Source organism: Bombina bombina, chromosome 1 (assembly GCF_027579735.1).
Source record: "Bombina bombina isolate aBomBom1 chromosome 1, aBomBom1.pri, whole genome shotgun sequence".
Taxonomy (NCBI): Eukaryota; Metazoa; Chordata; class Amphibia; order Anura; family Bombinatoridae; genus Bombina; species Bombina bombina.
Window position 1 is genome coordinate 476,240,659 of NC_069499.1, and position 15,221 is coordinate 476,255,879.

Sequence of the window (15,221 nt, forward strand, 5' to 3'; positions counted from 1 at the left end):
GTAAGTAGTAATGCTCAGAAATGATTTAGGGTAATGAATAAGGCTACATTGCAAACTAAATATCGTTAGCAACGTTATAGAAATAACATATTTGAAAATTTGGGTTGATGTCCCTTTAAAGTCTATAGAATGCAATCTTGAAAAAAATATAGAATTCTTGGAATTTTGAAAGAATAGCAATAAAAATCCTGATTTTCACACCAAATAAGGAAAACTTTGTGACAGATCTTCCTAGTAACGGGTTTCGTAGAGAACTCCAAGAATCCCATCACTCAAGAAAACCGGAACAATGGTAAAAAATTCCAACTTTATTCCGCAAAGTAAAAACACAAAGTGCACTTGCACTGCACCATAAAAACACAATAGAAAGGCAAAGTGAGAGAGCCTAGACCCTCTGCATCAGACGTGTTTCATGCTGCTAGGGCACTTGATCACTGATAGGGAATGAGGGTCAAGGCTCCATAATTAGTTAATTGATTGAGTGGTTTAATTCATATACAGGGTGAGTCCACAGCTGCATTCCTTACTTATGGAAAATTATACCCAAAGCTCCAGAGGACACATGAATGTTAACGGGAGGGTAAAAAAGAGAGACGGACCCTAATCTGAGAGCACCACAGACTGCAAAACTCTTTCTCCCAAAGGCTGCTTCAGCAGAAGCAAAAACATCAAACTTGTAAAATTTGGAAAAAGTATGTAAGGAGGACCAGGTAGTCGCCTTACAAATCTGATCCATAAAGGCCTCATTTTTGAAGGCCCAAGAGGAAGCCACTGCTCTCGTAGAATGAGCCGTAATCCTCTGAGGAGGCTTAAGTCCCGCTGTCTCATATGCTAAGCGGATAATACACCTCAGCCAAAAAGATAAGGTCGAAGAGGTCCTCTGACCGCTACGCTTCCCAGAATAGATAAACTGAGTAGACGTTTGTCTAAATTCCTTCGTAGCCTGAAGATAGAACTTCAAGGAACGAACAACATCTAGATTATACAGTAAACGTTCCTTCCATGAAGAAGGATTTAGGACCTAAGAAAGGAACCACAATTTCTTGATTGATGTTGCGATTTGATACAACCTTAGGAAGAAATCCTAACTTGGTTCGTAGAACAGCCCTATCAGCATGGAACACCAGATAAGGAGGGTTACATTGCAAGGTAGCAATCTCAAAGACTCTGCGTGCAGAAGCAATAGCTAGAAGAAAAAGAACCTTCCAAGACAATTTAATGTCAACCTCATACATAGGCTCAAACGGAACCCGTTGCCAAACTTTAAGAACAAGATTTAAACTCCAAGGAGGAGCATTAGATCTAAACACCGGCCTGATCCTAGTCAGAACCTTAACAAAAGACTGTACATCCGGAAGCTCAGCGAGCCTCTTGTGCAATAAAAACAGACAGGGAAGAAATCTGTTCCTTCAAGGAACTAGCTGAGATGCCCTTCTCCAGTCCATCCTGGAGAAAAGAAAGAATCCTGGCAACCTTTACTTTGTGCCAGAACAAACCATGCTCTTCACACCAGAATATGTAGGTCCTCCACACCTTATGATAGATGGACAAGTAACCGGCTTACAAGCTTGAATGAGAGTATTAATAACACTCTCAGAAAACCCGCTCTTGGCTAAGACTAGGCGTTCAATCTCCACACAGTCAGCCTCAGAGAATCTAGATTTTGATGAAGGGACCTTGTTCCAGCAGATCCCTGCAACAAGGTAACCTCCAAGGAGATGATGATGACATCCCCACTAGATCCGCAAACCATATCCTTTGCAACAAGGATGGAGAAACCAGCATCACTGATGCCTGCCCCTGTATGATTCGAGCCACCACTCAAGGAAGGAGTGGTAATGGCAGGAAAAGAGAAATCAGATTGAACCTCTAAGGCACCGCTAATACATCTATTGGGATACTGATTAGATAATGCACTCCAACCAGTAGTTAGATCCTTACCAGGATACATTAGAGATAGCACACATCTAATTAACAAGATAGAAACAATCAAATGGCACAACATTACAAATGGCTGACTATAGATGTCTCCTCGCTTTACTAGAGTATTCCTCATCTGGAAGGACTCAAAGCATTGCAATTCATGTTAGAAAGATACACAGATTTCCCAAACAGTTTTATAGACTTTTTAATTGAAGTAACAGAATATCTTTTGACTCACAATTACTTTGCATTTGAGGGACCTATTACCTCCAAAGATGTGGCACGGCCATTGGGGGAAACATTTGCCCTCTCCTATGCAAATCTGTATATGGGATACTTTGAGGCCAGCCACATCTTTGGAGGTGAATGTCACCTCAAACCAAATATCATAACATACAGAAGGTTTATAGACGACCTGATCTTGATCTACAAAGATGATCAGGTCACAACATTTCCTGAATTCATAACACATCTTAATCATAATTACCTAAACCTTTCCTTTACCTATAAGGCTGACCTAAACCTTTCCTTTACATATAAAGCTGACCAAAAAAGCATTGAATACTTAGACCTATATTTACAGCATGATGTCAACAACATTAATATATCCAATTATAGAAAACCTCTCTCTAGAAACACTATCCTGAGGGCAGATTCCTGTCATGCACCTCGTATGAGGAAGGGTACACCAAAGGGTCAATTTCTTTGTTTATGTAGGAACTGTTCTAAACTTAAATCATGGACATGAAGCCCAAATGCTATCTAACAAACTTATAGTGAGAGGCTACAATAGATCAGCACTTAACAGGACCGTGATGCAGGTAGCCAAAATGAACAGATATGCTCTATTAAACAAAATACAGGACAACACTAACCTGACAATAAACAAAAAATCACACAAGAAAATACATCAATACACAAACATGACATGTGACAGCACTGACATAGCAAACACAGATTTCATATACTTTACCACTAGATATAGTATACAATTCTATAAAATCTGTGGAATTAGCAGAAAATATCTTCCAGTTCTTAATGGAGATACAACACTCAGGTTTAAATTAGACAAGTTAAAGGCTTAACTAAGACTTTTAATTTCAAGAAAGCAAAATTCAACGATTTAAGGAAATCATTAAATAATATAAATTGGGACAATGTATTTTCTAATAAAAATACAGAGGATAAATGGATAATTTTAAAAATTTGTTAAATAAATATACATATCAATACATACCATATGGTTATAAAAATAAAAATAAAAAAAATAAGCCGTTATGGCTAAATAAAAATGTGTTAAAAGAAATTAGGAAAAAACGTAGGGCATTTAAATTATTAAAAGAAAATAGTACAGACTCAGCATACAATATTTATAAGGAATGTAACAAAGCATGCAAAAAAGCAATCAAATTAGCCAAAATTGAAAATGAAAAATTAATTGCCAAGGATTCTAAGTCTAACCCTAAAAGGTTCTTTAAGTACATAAATAGCAAAAAATCTAAGAAGGATAATATAGGTACATTAAAATGTGTGGAGGGTAGCATGATAAATAATGACAGGGAAAAGGCTGAGGTATTAAACCAGTTTTTTTCTTCAGTATACACAAGAGAGGAACCATTGAATGATACTTTGGAACAGAATAGAACATGCCAGTCCATACCACTAACTGGGTTTTGTTTAGAGGATATCAGGAAAAAACTAAAAAATATTAAGGTAAATAAAACTCCAGGCCCAGATGGAATACACCCAAGGGTGTTAAGTGAACTTAGCACTGTTATAGACAAACCTTTACTCTTAATTTTTCAAGACTCATTATCCTCAGGCATGGTACCCCAGGATTGGCGTAAAGCTGATGTGGTGCCACTCTTCAAAAAGGGAAGCAGGGATGATCCAGGAAGCTATAGACCAGTTAGTCTGACATCAATAGTGGGGAAGATATTTGAAGGGATTATAAGGGATTATATTGATGAGCATATTCGTGTAAACAAGATTATGAGTTCTAATCAGCATGGCTTTAGGAGAAATAGATCATGTCAAACTAATCTAATTAGATTCTATGAGGAAGTAAGTAAAAATATAGATAAAGGGGAATCAGTTGATGTGATATACTTAGATTTTGCAAAGGCATTTGATACAGTGCCACATGAGAGATTAATGCACAAAATTAAGGGACTGGGAATAGCTGAAAATGTTAGCTCATGGATAAATAACTGGATAAAAGATAGGGAGCAACGAGTAGCAGTAAATGGATCATACTCAGATTGGACAAAGGTAATCAGTGGCGTCCCCCAGGGATCAGTACTGGGCCCTGTTCTTTTTAATATTTTTATAAATGACTTGGAGCAAGGATTAAATAGCGACATCTCTATTTTTGCAGATGATACTAAGTTAAGTAAGGTCATTAGGTCAGAGCAGGATGAACTCTCTTTGCAATAGGATTTGCTAAAATTAGAACTATGGGCAAGTGAATGGAAAATGAGATTTAATACGGAAAAATGTAAGGTTCTACATTTTGGAAGTAAAAATAAGCAGGCTATGTATTTTTTAAATGGGACAAGACTTAGCCAAACACAGGAGGAAAGGGATTTGGGAGTAGTAATAGATAACAAGCTAAAGATGAGTGCACAATGCAGGGCAGCGGCTTCAAAGGCTAATAAGATACTAGCATGTATTAAAAGAGGCATTGATTCAAGGGAGGAAAGCATAATTCTGTCATTATATAAAGCCCTGGTAAGACCTCACCTTGAGTTTGGAGTGCAGTTCTGGGGACCGATTGCTAAAAAAGATATTGCAGAACTAGAAAAAGTTCAGAGAAGGGTCACAAAGCTAATAAGGGGATTGGAGAAATTAACCTATGAGGAGAGGCTAGCCAAACTGGGTCTGTTCTCTTTAGAAAAAAGGCGCTTGAGAGGTGACATGATTACTTTATATAAATATATTCAAGGCCCATATACAGAGATGGCAGAAGCTCTTTTTATTCCAAGAAAATTGGTTCTGACAAGAGGTCATAATTTAAGGTTGGAGGAAAGGAGATTTAATCTCCTGCAACGGAAACGTTTTTTCACTGTAAGAGCAATAAAATTGTGGAACTCATTACCAAAGGAGGTAGTGAATGCCAATACCATAGATACATTTAAAAATAGTCTGGATAAATTTCTGTATATAAACAAAATTCATGGATATGATTGCTAGTATTAAATGGGTCACATTTTAATGGGGTTATTTAAGCTTAACTGGAGCTTTTTGTAAGTATTTTAGATTTGTATAGGTTGAACTCGATGGACTTCAGTCTTTTTTCAACCTTATCTACTATGTTACTATGTTACTATGTTACAACAAAGTCAAATTTGCAGCAAAAAAGGCTACAAACATAGGTGACATAGTAAAGAAAAAATTCAACAAAAAGAAACCCAGACATGCTAATTGGCTCACACCAGCTACTGGTTTCTATAAATGTGGACACAATCCATGCAAAAGCTGTTATTATACCAACAAAAGCAAATCAGTCACATCAACTTAAACAGGAAAAGAATATCATATAAAAGCAGAATTAACTGTAAATCTACATTTGTAATCTATTTAGTAACTTGCAAAGAATGCAAATTTCAATACGTGGGTATAACTACCCGTCCACTAAAAGATAGGATCAGGGAGCACCTTACCTCTATAGAAGAAGAAACACCTAGAACACCAATAGCGAAACATTTTCATACACATTTAGCTCGCATCAATAACTTTTCATTTCAGGGTATTGAACAGATAGACAAGGACCCTCAGGGAGGAGATAGATTGAAAACCCTACTCAAAAGGGAGGTCTATTGGATCTTCATGTTAGCAACTAGAACACCTACAGGTATCAACAGGAGATATGATGTGAACTTATCTGCAGAATAAGTTGAGTAACCATCTTTCAATATCTATTAACATCCATTAACAACACAAATACCCACTTCTTAATTATCTCAGACAGTGTCAGACTGATCGCCCAAACAATAGCTGTACACATACACACAATAGTCCAATCTCTCAATTAGCTTCTCTGTTCCACAAAAATGGGACTATTGGAATGTATCTAATAGTCAAGTAATTAAAATAAAGACATCCACATTTCAGCCCACTTTGGACACCTTGTACTTAAGTAATGAATAAAGGGAAAAAAATAATAAAATATGGTGGGGTCTCAGAACAGCACACTAGAATTCAGGTTGGATTTCCCCATATACCCCTATGACTAATTCACCTTAAAGAACAACATTGGGTGCTAATAGATCAGTTTTTAAGATCGTATACATATGTACTTACCCTTTTAAATCTGATAGTTTCTAAATATCAGCTTTCTTTACAAACATTTATTTTGTGTTTTTTTTATATATGTTTATATATATATATATTTATATATATATATATATATATATATATATATATATATATTTATTCTTTTTCCATTGTCAATTTTATTCTCATAATTTTCTTTTACTTTTATTTATTTTTTATTTTATATTCTTGATTATTTTTTTATTTTACACCAATCTATAAGTCCATTACCAAGCATATTACGGCTACACACATTATAGCTAGTAATCAGCTGTTATCTAGTCCAGTCTGTACATAATGCAACACTATCAACGTACACTGTATTCCCTTGGTAAATGTTTTTTCTATTCTATTCTGCCATCTGCTATGATGAAAAAAACTTACCTGTTTGCCACACCCGAGCCACACCCTGTTAGAGGGATCTGGGTCTTTTCCTATTGGCCAATACATGCTATTTAGGCTCACCTGTGACATCAGGTAACGATCTCTGAAGAAGCGCATGCACGCATGCGTGAAACGCATCAGTTAGAAGGAGCTGTACATATATGATGTCTTCTACCTGAACGGATAAATCCTGTCTTGCACTGGCTACTTGGTTCCAGTCTCCTCTCTTTCTTCAAGTTTGTAATACATCTATTAGCTCTGCCTGAGGATCCCTGGACCTTGACCCATATCTGGGTAGCTTGGAATTGAGACGGGATGCCATGAGATCCAGCTCCGGCATTCCCCACCTGTCGGAATGTGGATCGCTGATAGCGAACAGTTGTGGGTCTCTGCCCACTCCAGAATCCGAGATACTTCCCTCATTGCTATGGAGCTTCTCGTTCCTCCCTGATGGTTGATGTAAGCCACTGAGGTTATATTGCCTGATTGGAATTAGATAAATTGGGACGAACCCAGTAGGGGCCAAGCCTTCAGAGCATTGAATAATGCCCTAAGGTCTTGAACGGGAGGGAGCTCTCCTCCTGTGTCCACAGGCCTTGTGCTTCTTCTTGACCCCCCCCGAAACAGCCACCTTCCTGACAGACTTGCATCCGTAGTCACAGTCACCCAGGATGGTCTTAAAAAGGTGATCCGGACAGAGACACCAAGGGAGCAATTCCAGAGTTGTCCAGAGAAATCTGTTGAGACAGATCCAAATGATCGCCGTTCTACTGCTTAGCATGCACAGTCGCAACGACCTGAGGTGGCACCTGGCAAGAGATCAGTGTCCATGCTGGACACTATGAGACCAATCACCTCCATATACTGAGCCACAGATGGCCTTAAGGAGGTCTGGAGGGCAAGACATGTTAAAGCTAGCTTGCAATCTGTTAGAAATATTCTTATGTCTATGGAATCTATTATCATGCCCTGTAATTCCACCCTGGTGCATGGCATAAGAGAACCCCTTTCTATATTTATCTTCCCTCCGTGGGATCGAAAAAGACAAAGGAGAGATTTTGAATGGTCTTCCGCCAGACAAAACGATGGTGCTTGTACCAGACTATCATCCAAGTAGGGAGCTACTGCTGCACCCCAGGTTCTGGTGACTGCTAGAAGAGCCTCTAGAACCTTCGTAAAATTCTTGGAGCAGTAGCTGGACCAAACGGAAGTGCAATGAACTGGAAGTGCTGGGCCAGGAATGCAAACCGGAGGAACTGGAGGTGTTCCTTGTGGATTGGAAGGTGAAGGAATGCCTCCTTCAGATCTATAGTGGTCATAAACTGCCCTTCCTGAATTAAGGTAGGGTGGACCTTATTGTCTCAATCTTGATGAGGGGACATTTAGAAACTTGTTTAAGCACTTTAGGTCCAGAATTGGATGGAAAAATCCCTCCTTCTTTGGGATCACGAAAATGTTTGAATAGTACAAACCTCTCTCTGCGATAGGCACTGGGACAATGACTCCAATGGGGGACAGAACCCTTACGCACTCCAGAAAGGCTTCCCTCTTTCCTAGTCTTGAAGACAGGTTTAGAGAATGAATCTGACCTTGGGTGGGTGAGCTTCGAAACCTATCCTGGAACCCTGAGCTATGACTTCCAGGACCCAAGGATCCTGCACGTCCCTGAACATAGCCTCTGAAAGAGCGACAGTCTGCCCCCTACACGATCCAAAATAGGACCGGGGGCCACCCCTTCATGCGGACTTAGTCTCGGCTGGCTTCTTGCTCTGCTTGGATCTAGTCCAGGACTGAGCCAGCTTCCAAGAACTCTTGGTTTGCTCTGGCTTAGCGTAGGCCTCTGACGCTGGGCTTTTATCAGAACTAAAGGAACGAAAATACAAACTTTGTCCCTTAGATTTGTTCTCCTTGTCTTACGGTATGAAGGCACCCTTGGCCCCTGAAACCTTGAAGATAGTCAAACAAACTCTTTCCCTTAAAGGAGAGGGAAAGAGACTAGACTTAGAAGTTATATCTGTCACAGCGCTTATGGGCCTAAACAGAAAACCTGAAGTCTTAGCCATAGGCTAATTAATCTGCATAATAACAGCACAGATAAAAGAATTAGTAACCCATAAGGTCTTAATTCTTTCCTCAAAAATGTCGAGCGAACCCTCCACCTTGATCATTTTCGCGAAGGAGACGCACCAAAAGGTAGCCGCTCCAGCAACTGCGGTGACTAGCGCCGCCAGTAAAAGCAGATATCCCATAGGTTGAAACATCCCATTTAACAGAGTTTCCATCCTTATATCCGGCGGATCTACGAATGACAAACTATCCTCACATGGGCTAATATTACGTGTGGCAAGCGTTAAAATAACGCCGACCACGTAGGAATGGGAAAAAGAAAACACACCCTCATAGAGATCCCGGAACCAGGATCCTTAAAAGGCAGACAACGGGAAGAGGAATCTAATCCTGTCCCACTCGTCCTAAATAATGATTGCCATAAAATTTAGGACCCAGATGTTCATCTGGCAGCTCGGCCTTTGGAACCTCTAATATAGTCAAAACCTCCTTTAGTAGAAAGCATAAACGTTCTGTCCTAAATCTAAAAACTGGATCCTCCACAGGCGGAGGATTATAGGCAGCAGACTCCAACCCTGAAAGTTCATACTCTGAAGTTTCAGAGAGAACCTCATCCTCGGATAACTGACTAGATATATCCGACAATTTACATGATGCCACCTGGGCAGGAGTGCAAAATGTAACCGTTCACTTGCGCTTAGCAGTGTGATGGAAAGCACTAATGGCCGCAGACACCACCGTATGAAACTGCGTAGTAACAACGTCTGGTGAAAAAAAAAAAAAGGCCCCCTCCAGATGGAGGATTAACAGTGCAATGGGAAGCTGCATGTGTATAAAAAGATGCATGTAGGGTGTGCACCTCACTGAACGAGGACTCCTCAGAGGTGGATGGCTCAGTGGTATTAAACATGCCAACCTTATTTGATATAATCCCCTTATCAAAAGGCATATGGAACATAATTGAGAGGGCAATTATTCCAGAGCTCCCTCACAATATAAACAGGCATTACTCTTTGAAATAGATGGAGAACCCTCTAATGAATCAGAATCCTCCATAGCTAAAGTACGATATGCGGAGGACTACAGAAAAAACTAACTTTATTTTAAATAAAAAAATTGCACCTTTATACCCCCAATGGCTGGGGCACTCACCACCTCCTATGACCGAAACAGAACAGAGATAAACTCCTCTCTGGTAGTAACTCGGTCAAGAGAAAGGAAATGGAAGCCTCGACCATTCCGGTCACATGGTGCACAATGCAGGACCGTCCATGCTATGATAAAAAGCGCGCCAAGCTTTTAAAGCTGCGCAACCTTTAAAGTGAAAGTAAAACCTGTATGTTCCATCTCAGTCTATGAACCCATAAACATCTTACACATAAAGCAGCATAAAATCAAATAAAGCATATATGATTAAACCCTACTGTTCATAATCCCCCTCAGGAGATATTAACCCTTGATTCCATATAGATAAAAAGAGCCACACTGTGACCCTGTCTTCTAGCGTTTGCAATATGTGTAACAATTGGAACGATCTTACCGGAATCCATGCTGTGGAACAGAAACACAGCCTCTCAAGTGTGACAGTCTTGTAGCATCGCTCCTGACATCAAGAAAAAGCAGGCAGTGAAACTTATCAACACTGATTGCTAAGGAGCTGCTAATCTGAGTCTGGATGGGTTCGCAGAATAGACTCTACCTGCATCTCCAGACTCATCAATGCTCTCACTGAGAGGCTGACAAGACTACTTAAAACTACAGTCCTATCTCAAAGGGCAGATACTCTTCCTAAGGAACTACTCCGAAATCTTCTGACACTTCTCTACCAACCTCCTGTGCCGAAAAAGCAAAGAATGACTGGGGGATGAGGGAAGTGGGGGAGATATTTAAGCTTTTGGCTGGGGTGTCTTTGCCTCCTCCTGGTGGTCAGGTTCAGTATTTCTCACAAGTAAGGAATGCAGCTGTGGGCTCTCCCTGTATTAAGAAGGAAATGGACCCTGAAATAGTAGATTAAGACGAAGAGACCATGCAGGAAAGCTAGACATTTATAATAAGTCTTTTTAATCCTTGCACCATTGACTCAATATGCAAAATTGAAGAGGTCTCATTTGAAAACTAAACAAATAGAATGGCATCTGATGCCGCAAACATCAGACCTACTACTTCCATACAGAGAGCTACTGTAGGGTTAGACTTTGACTAAGGCTTCACACAAAGCATATAACCTTAATTTCCTCTGATCTGTTAGGGCAAGAGTAACTGAATTAGGGTATAAGACTACTCCCAGACAGGTCTCCCTGGTCTGAGGGGAAGAGAGCACTTGGGAATATTGTTTCTCCAACCATGTTAAAAACAACAAAAGATTGTTTGGTATGATAAATCGCAAAAAAGGTAAAGATGGAGCTTAAACCAAGATATCATGCAGGCATGGAGCTACAAGAATACCTGAGCTCTGAGTACAGACAATGGATAAAAATTTGGGAGCAATAGCCAGACAAAATGGTTGAGCTACAAACTAACAAATGTTTGTCCAGAATGTCAAACTTGATATACAGAAAAGGTTCTTTGAGTATTGGGATATGAAAGTAGGCACTCTTCAAATGTATCATGGGCATGAATTGGCCTTGTTGAACAAGAGGAAGAATAGATCTGATTTTGAATGATGACCATTTGGAAGGTCGGATTTCTAAGAAACTTGTGCAAGGACATTACATCCTAAATAGGCCTGGAAGTTCCCTCTTTTTTGGGAACAAAAAAAAGGATGGAATAGTAACTCTGTCCCTGTTCTGTTATAAGAACTGGATGGATCATTTCCATGAGTTTTAAAACCCAAACACATTGAAAATATGTTTAAGCTTTTATAGGGTTCTATGGAATGTTGCACAGAAGAAAGCCTTCCCCTGGAAAGCACTGATCTAAAGCATATTCTTTATCCCTGGGAAACAATATTCAATACCAAGGGATCTAGAACAAACAGCGCCCAGGCCCTATGAAGAAAAATAAAGGAGTAATCTGCCCCCAAACCAGAAGACTCAGATAGGGGGCCACACCTTCAAGCTGATTTGGAAGAAGTGGGGAGTTTCTTTGACTGCTTAGATTTATTCCAAGAGGAAAAGAACTTCCAAGGAGTTCTGGAAGAATCACGATTTTGAATGGAAAAAGAGGATTTTTGGTTCCTAAACTGACGAAAGGAACAAAAACGATCAACAGCCCTGCTTTTACACATTCCGGAATAGCAACATCAGAGGATATACCCTCTAACGGATCTATATTAACAATATTGGGGACAGTTCCAGAATGCCCCATTTATTAAAAGACAATATAGACAGATAAATCCATTTATCAGTAGTTAAAAACAGTATTTAAAAACACCACATATATCTTGAACTGCATACAGTAAAGCACATTTTAACAGTAAATTAGAGAATATAATAAGGGACAGTCAACACCAGAATGTTTGTTGTTTTAAAAGATAGACAATACCTTAATAACCCATTCCCCAGTTTTGCATAACCAACACAGTTATAACAATACACGTTTTACCCCTGTAATTACCTTGTAATCTAAGCATCTGCAGACTGCCCCCTTATTTCAGTTCTTTTGACAGACTTGCACTTTAGCCAATCAGTGCTCACTCCTCTGAAAATTCACGTGCATGAGCTCAATGCTATCTATATGAACTAACGCCCTCTAGTGGTCAAAATGCATTCAGCTTAGAGGCGGCCTTCAAGGTCTAAGAAATTAGCATATGAACCTCCTAGGTTTAGCGTTCAACTAAGAATACCAAGAGAACAAAGCAAAATCGAAGATAAAAGTAAATTGGAAAGTTGTTTAAAATGACATGCCCTATTTGAACTATGAAAGTTTTTTTGGGACTTGACTGTCTCTTTAACAAGCACTTTAAAAGACTGGAGAACCTAACAGAGAGAAGACAAGGAACAAACGATGTAAATTTTAAATAAAAAATATCATTGAAGACAGATTATTAAAAAACAAAATAGCATAATAATGCTTTTAAACTTTTACCCTCTCCTCAAAAGAAACGTTCACAGCAGTGCAAAAACCAGTATCCGCAATGGAACCAAACTTATAACAACAATAGTGCTTTTACGGAGGGCAGAAAATAGCACCGGAAGCGAGAGAGAGCATATAATACGAGCGGTAACCGAAGCGTGCAAAAAGTCAAGCACAGTTAGCTTGCGAGTTGGAACGAAAAGTATCCCTAAGAGGTTCTCCAGTACTTATCTCCTATACACATTGTACATGAGTAACACATAGACTATAGTATACACAGTGGTATATTTCTGTCTAATAATATTGTCCCCTGGCTATGATGCACTGTGTAGAGACTGTACCTGTTAATAGCCTGTGGGCTATGTGAGTGCAAAGTATAAAAGGCAAAGTTATACTTACCTGAACTGCATTCATTCAACTGAACTTACTCTCTGGTAGACATGTCAGCTTTTTGTAGAAAGCCCACCTAGTGCTGTTTACAGCAGAGGATCAATGTAAGGAGTATCTTGATGACCCAACAGGAGGTAGCTAGGGGGCCGGTCCCTTTGACACCTATGGCAGACTTGTGACTAACTCCATCATAGGGAGTAATTATGTCACTACCCTATACTCCAATCTTCCCTCCAATCTAGACTGGCTAATGAGTGTGGTGGGTGGGATCGAATACTCTTAGATTTTTGGGAATCTTTCCAGCCCTCCTAGTGGCCAGGGGTTGAATCCTTGAAGTACTGAACTCATGAACTCTCACCACCTTATGAAAGAAAATATTGTTTGTGCACAAATTATCAGAATATCAAGTAAAATTTGTTTCATGTTAAACCAGTAGGTTTCTGGAAACAAATGTTTTGGGAAACAATTGCAAATCACTATTACAATAATCCTTTATAAGGTCTATGAATTATTTATTGATTTGAGCTGTGGAATTATGGGTATAGTGGGTATGTGCATAGGATGTGTTATTTGTATGCATTATACAGTTTTGCTCTAGAATGAAGATTACCAGAGCAGGATATTAATATCTCACTTTAGAAAGTGGCTGCTTTCCCCTTTTTTAGTAGTGGGCTTTAAACAGAGCTCACACTTTAAAATTGTGACCCCGTTCTATACAGTGAGAAATTTTAAATGTTAGAAATCTCACTAACTTTTTATATGGATTTGAAAGGTAACATTATCGTAAACTCGCAATTTAGTTTACATGACCCACAATAATAATAGCTCTCCATTTGCAAACTATGCATATGATGGTTAACCCTTGTATCACCATACAGTAAAGAATGCTGTTACTATTTGTATGATTTTTTTTACTGCTGTGTCATCAGGATAATAAAGTGAAAGCTAAATTATAGATCTTTAAACATACGGTCTGGTCTCATTTCAACAGTAACCACTGCTAAAATGATGGTCTAGCACCTTCCGTGCTGGTGTCCTTTAAGGGATGGATAGATAGCAAGATGAATTCATATATGCATAGTGCTCTAGGTTATATACAAAACCTAAATTTACAAAAGCCTGACTTTGGCCCATATGTTTTATGTCGCCTTTTCATTAACCCCTTAATGACCAATGACAGAATTATTCTGTCATGAAACAATTGAGCAAACTGGGAGGTGTCCTTAAGGGGTTAAGGCTTCCTATTTCAATTTTAGTGAAAAGCAAACTGATTTTTTTTTATTTGTCTGATGCTGTCAATATTAAAATCTTACAACTATTGGGACCTCACCTTGGCAATGATTACGAATTGTTTATGTTTGTGAAGTAGTTCTTCATTTTCGGTCAGCGATGCACCTAGTTGGTCATCCTTCAAGTATACCTCTATTTGATTTCTCAGCCAGTTCGTAACCTATTGGGAAAATGCAGCAGATCGGAGGCATTAAACAATCATTTTAAAAAATTGCTTTTGAAAACTGCTGGTTTGTATTTAATTGAACAGTACGTCATCACAAAATAATTTCATTAGCTTTCTTTACTAATAGCAACCAATTTAATAACGCACAAAGCAGCTTTTACATATGAAAGCCAAAAATAGCATTAGGCATTATACTTTTGTGCTTTTACTAACTATCCCCATTTTGCCAAAAGATACATAATATATATAGTAAATATGCAACTATGTCACAAGAGATCATATAGAGAATATTTTGTAGAGTGTGTAGTATAGTTAAGAGGCAGATAGATGCCTGAAGTGCAAAAACTCTGGCTAAACCTACCGATCAACCTGCCCCTGACTTACTTCACTAATATATACACTAATATATACAAGTAAAATATATCCCAGTGGAAAGCTTAGCACAGTCTGAACAGTAGAGTCACACACAAAAATGCTGTCTTACATAGTGGAGAGATAAGAGGTCATTCTATTGCTGAAATTACCATTGCAGAACTAAGCTGAAAATGAGAAACCCCAAAAAGCAGCATCATAGATTAGGAACTGCTATTAAATAGTGACAGTATGAGGGTTGTAGCAATAGCAAGTGGGAAATGTGGTAACGCTTACAAAAAGGATGCCTTGAATATTAACA

At 38.9% G+C, this 15,221-nt stretch overlaps 1 protein-coding gene across 2 annotated transcripts in view; it reads right to left on the reverse strand.

Annotated features, from left to right (window-relative positions):
* Positions 1-15,221, reverse strand: part of CCDC141 (coiled-coil domain containing 141) — a 796,073-nt gene that overhangs the window by 501,562 nt on the left and 279,290 nt on the right. For both annotated transcript variants that reach the window (XM_053698512.1, XM_053698511.1), the window contains exon 6: positions 14,423-14,542. In XM_053698512.1, the coding sequence (XP_053554487.1) occupies positions 14,423-14,542 (120 nt within the window). The remainder of the gene's footprint in view (positions 1-14,422; positions 14,543-15,221) is intronic.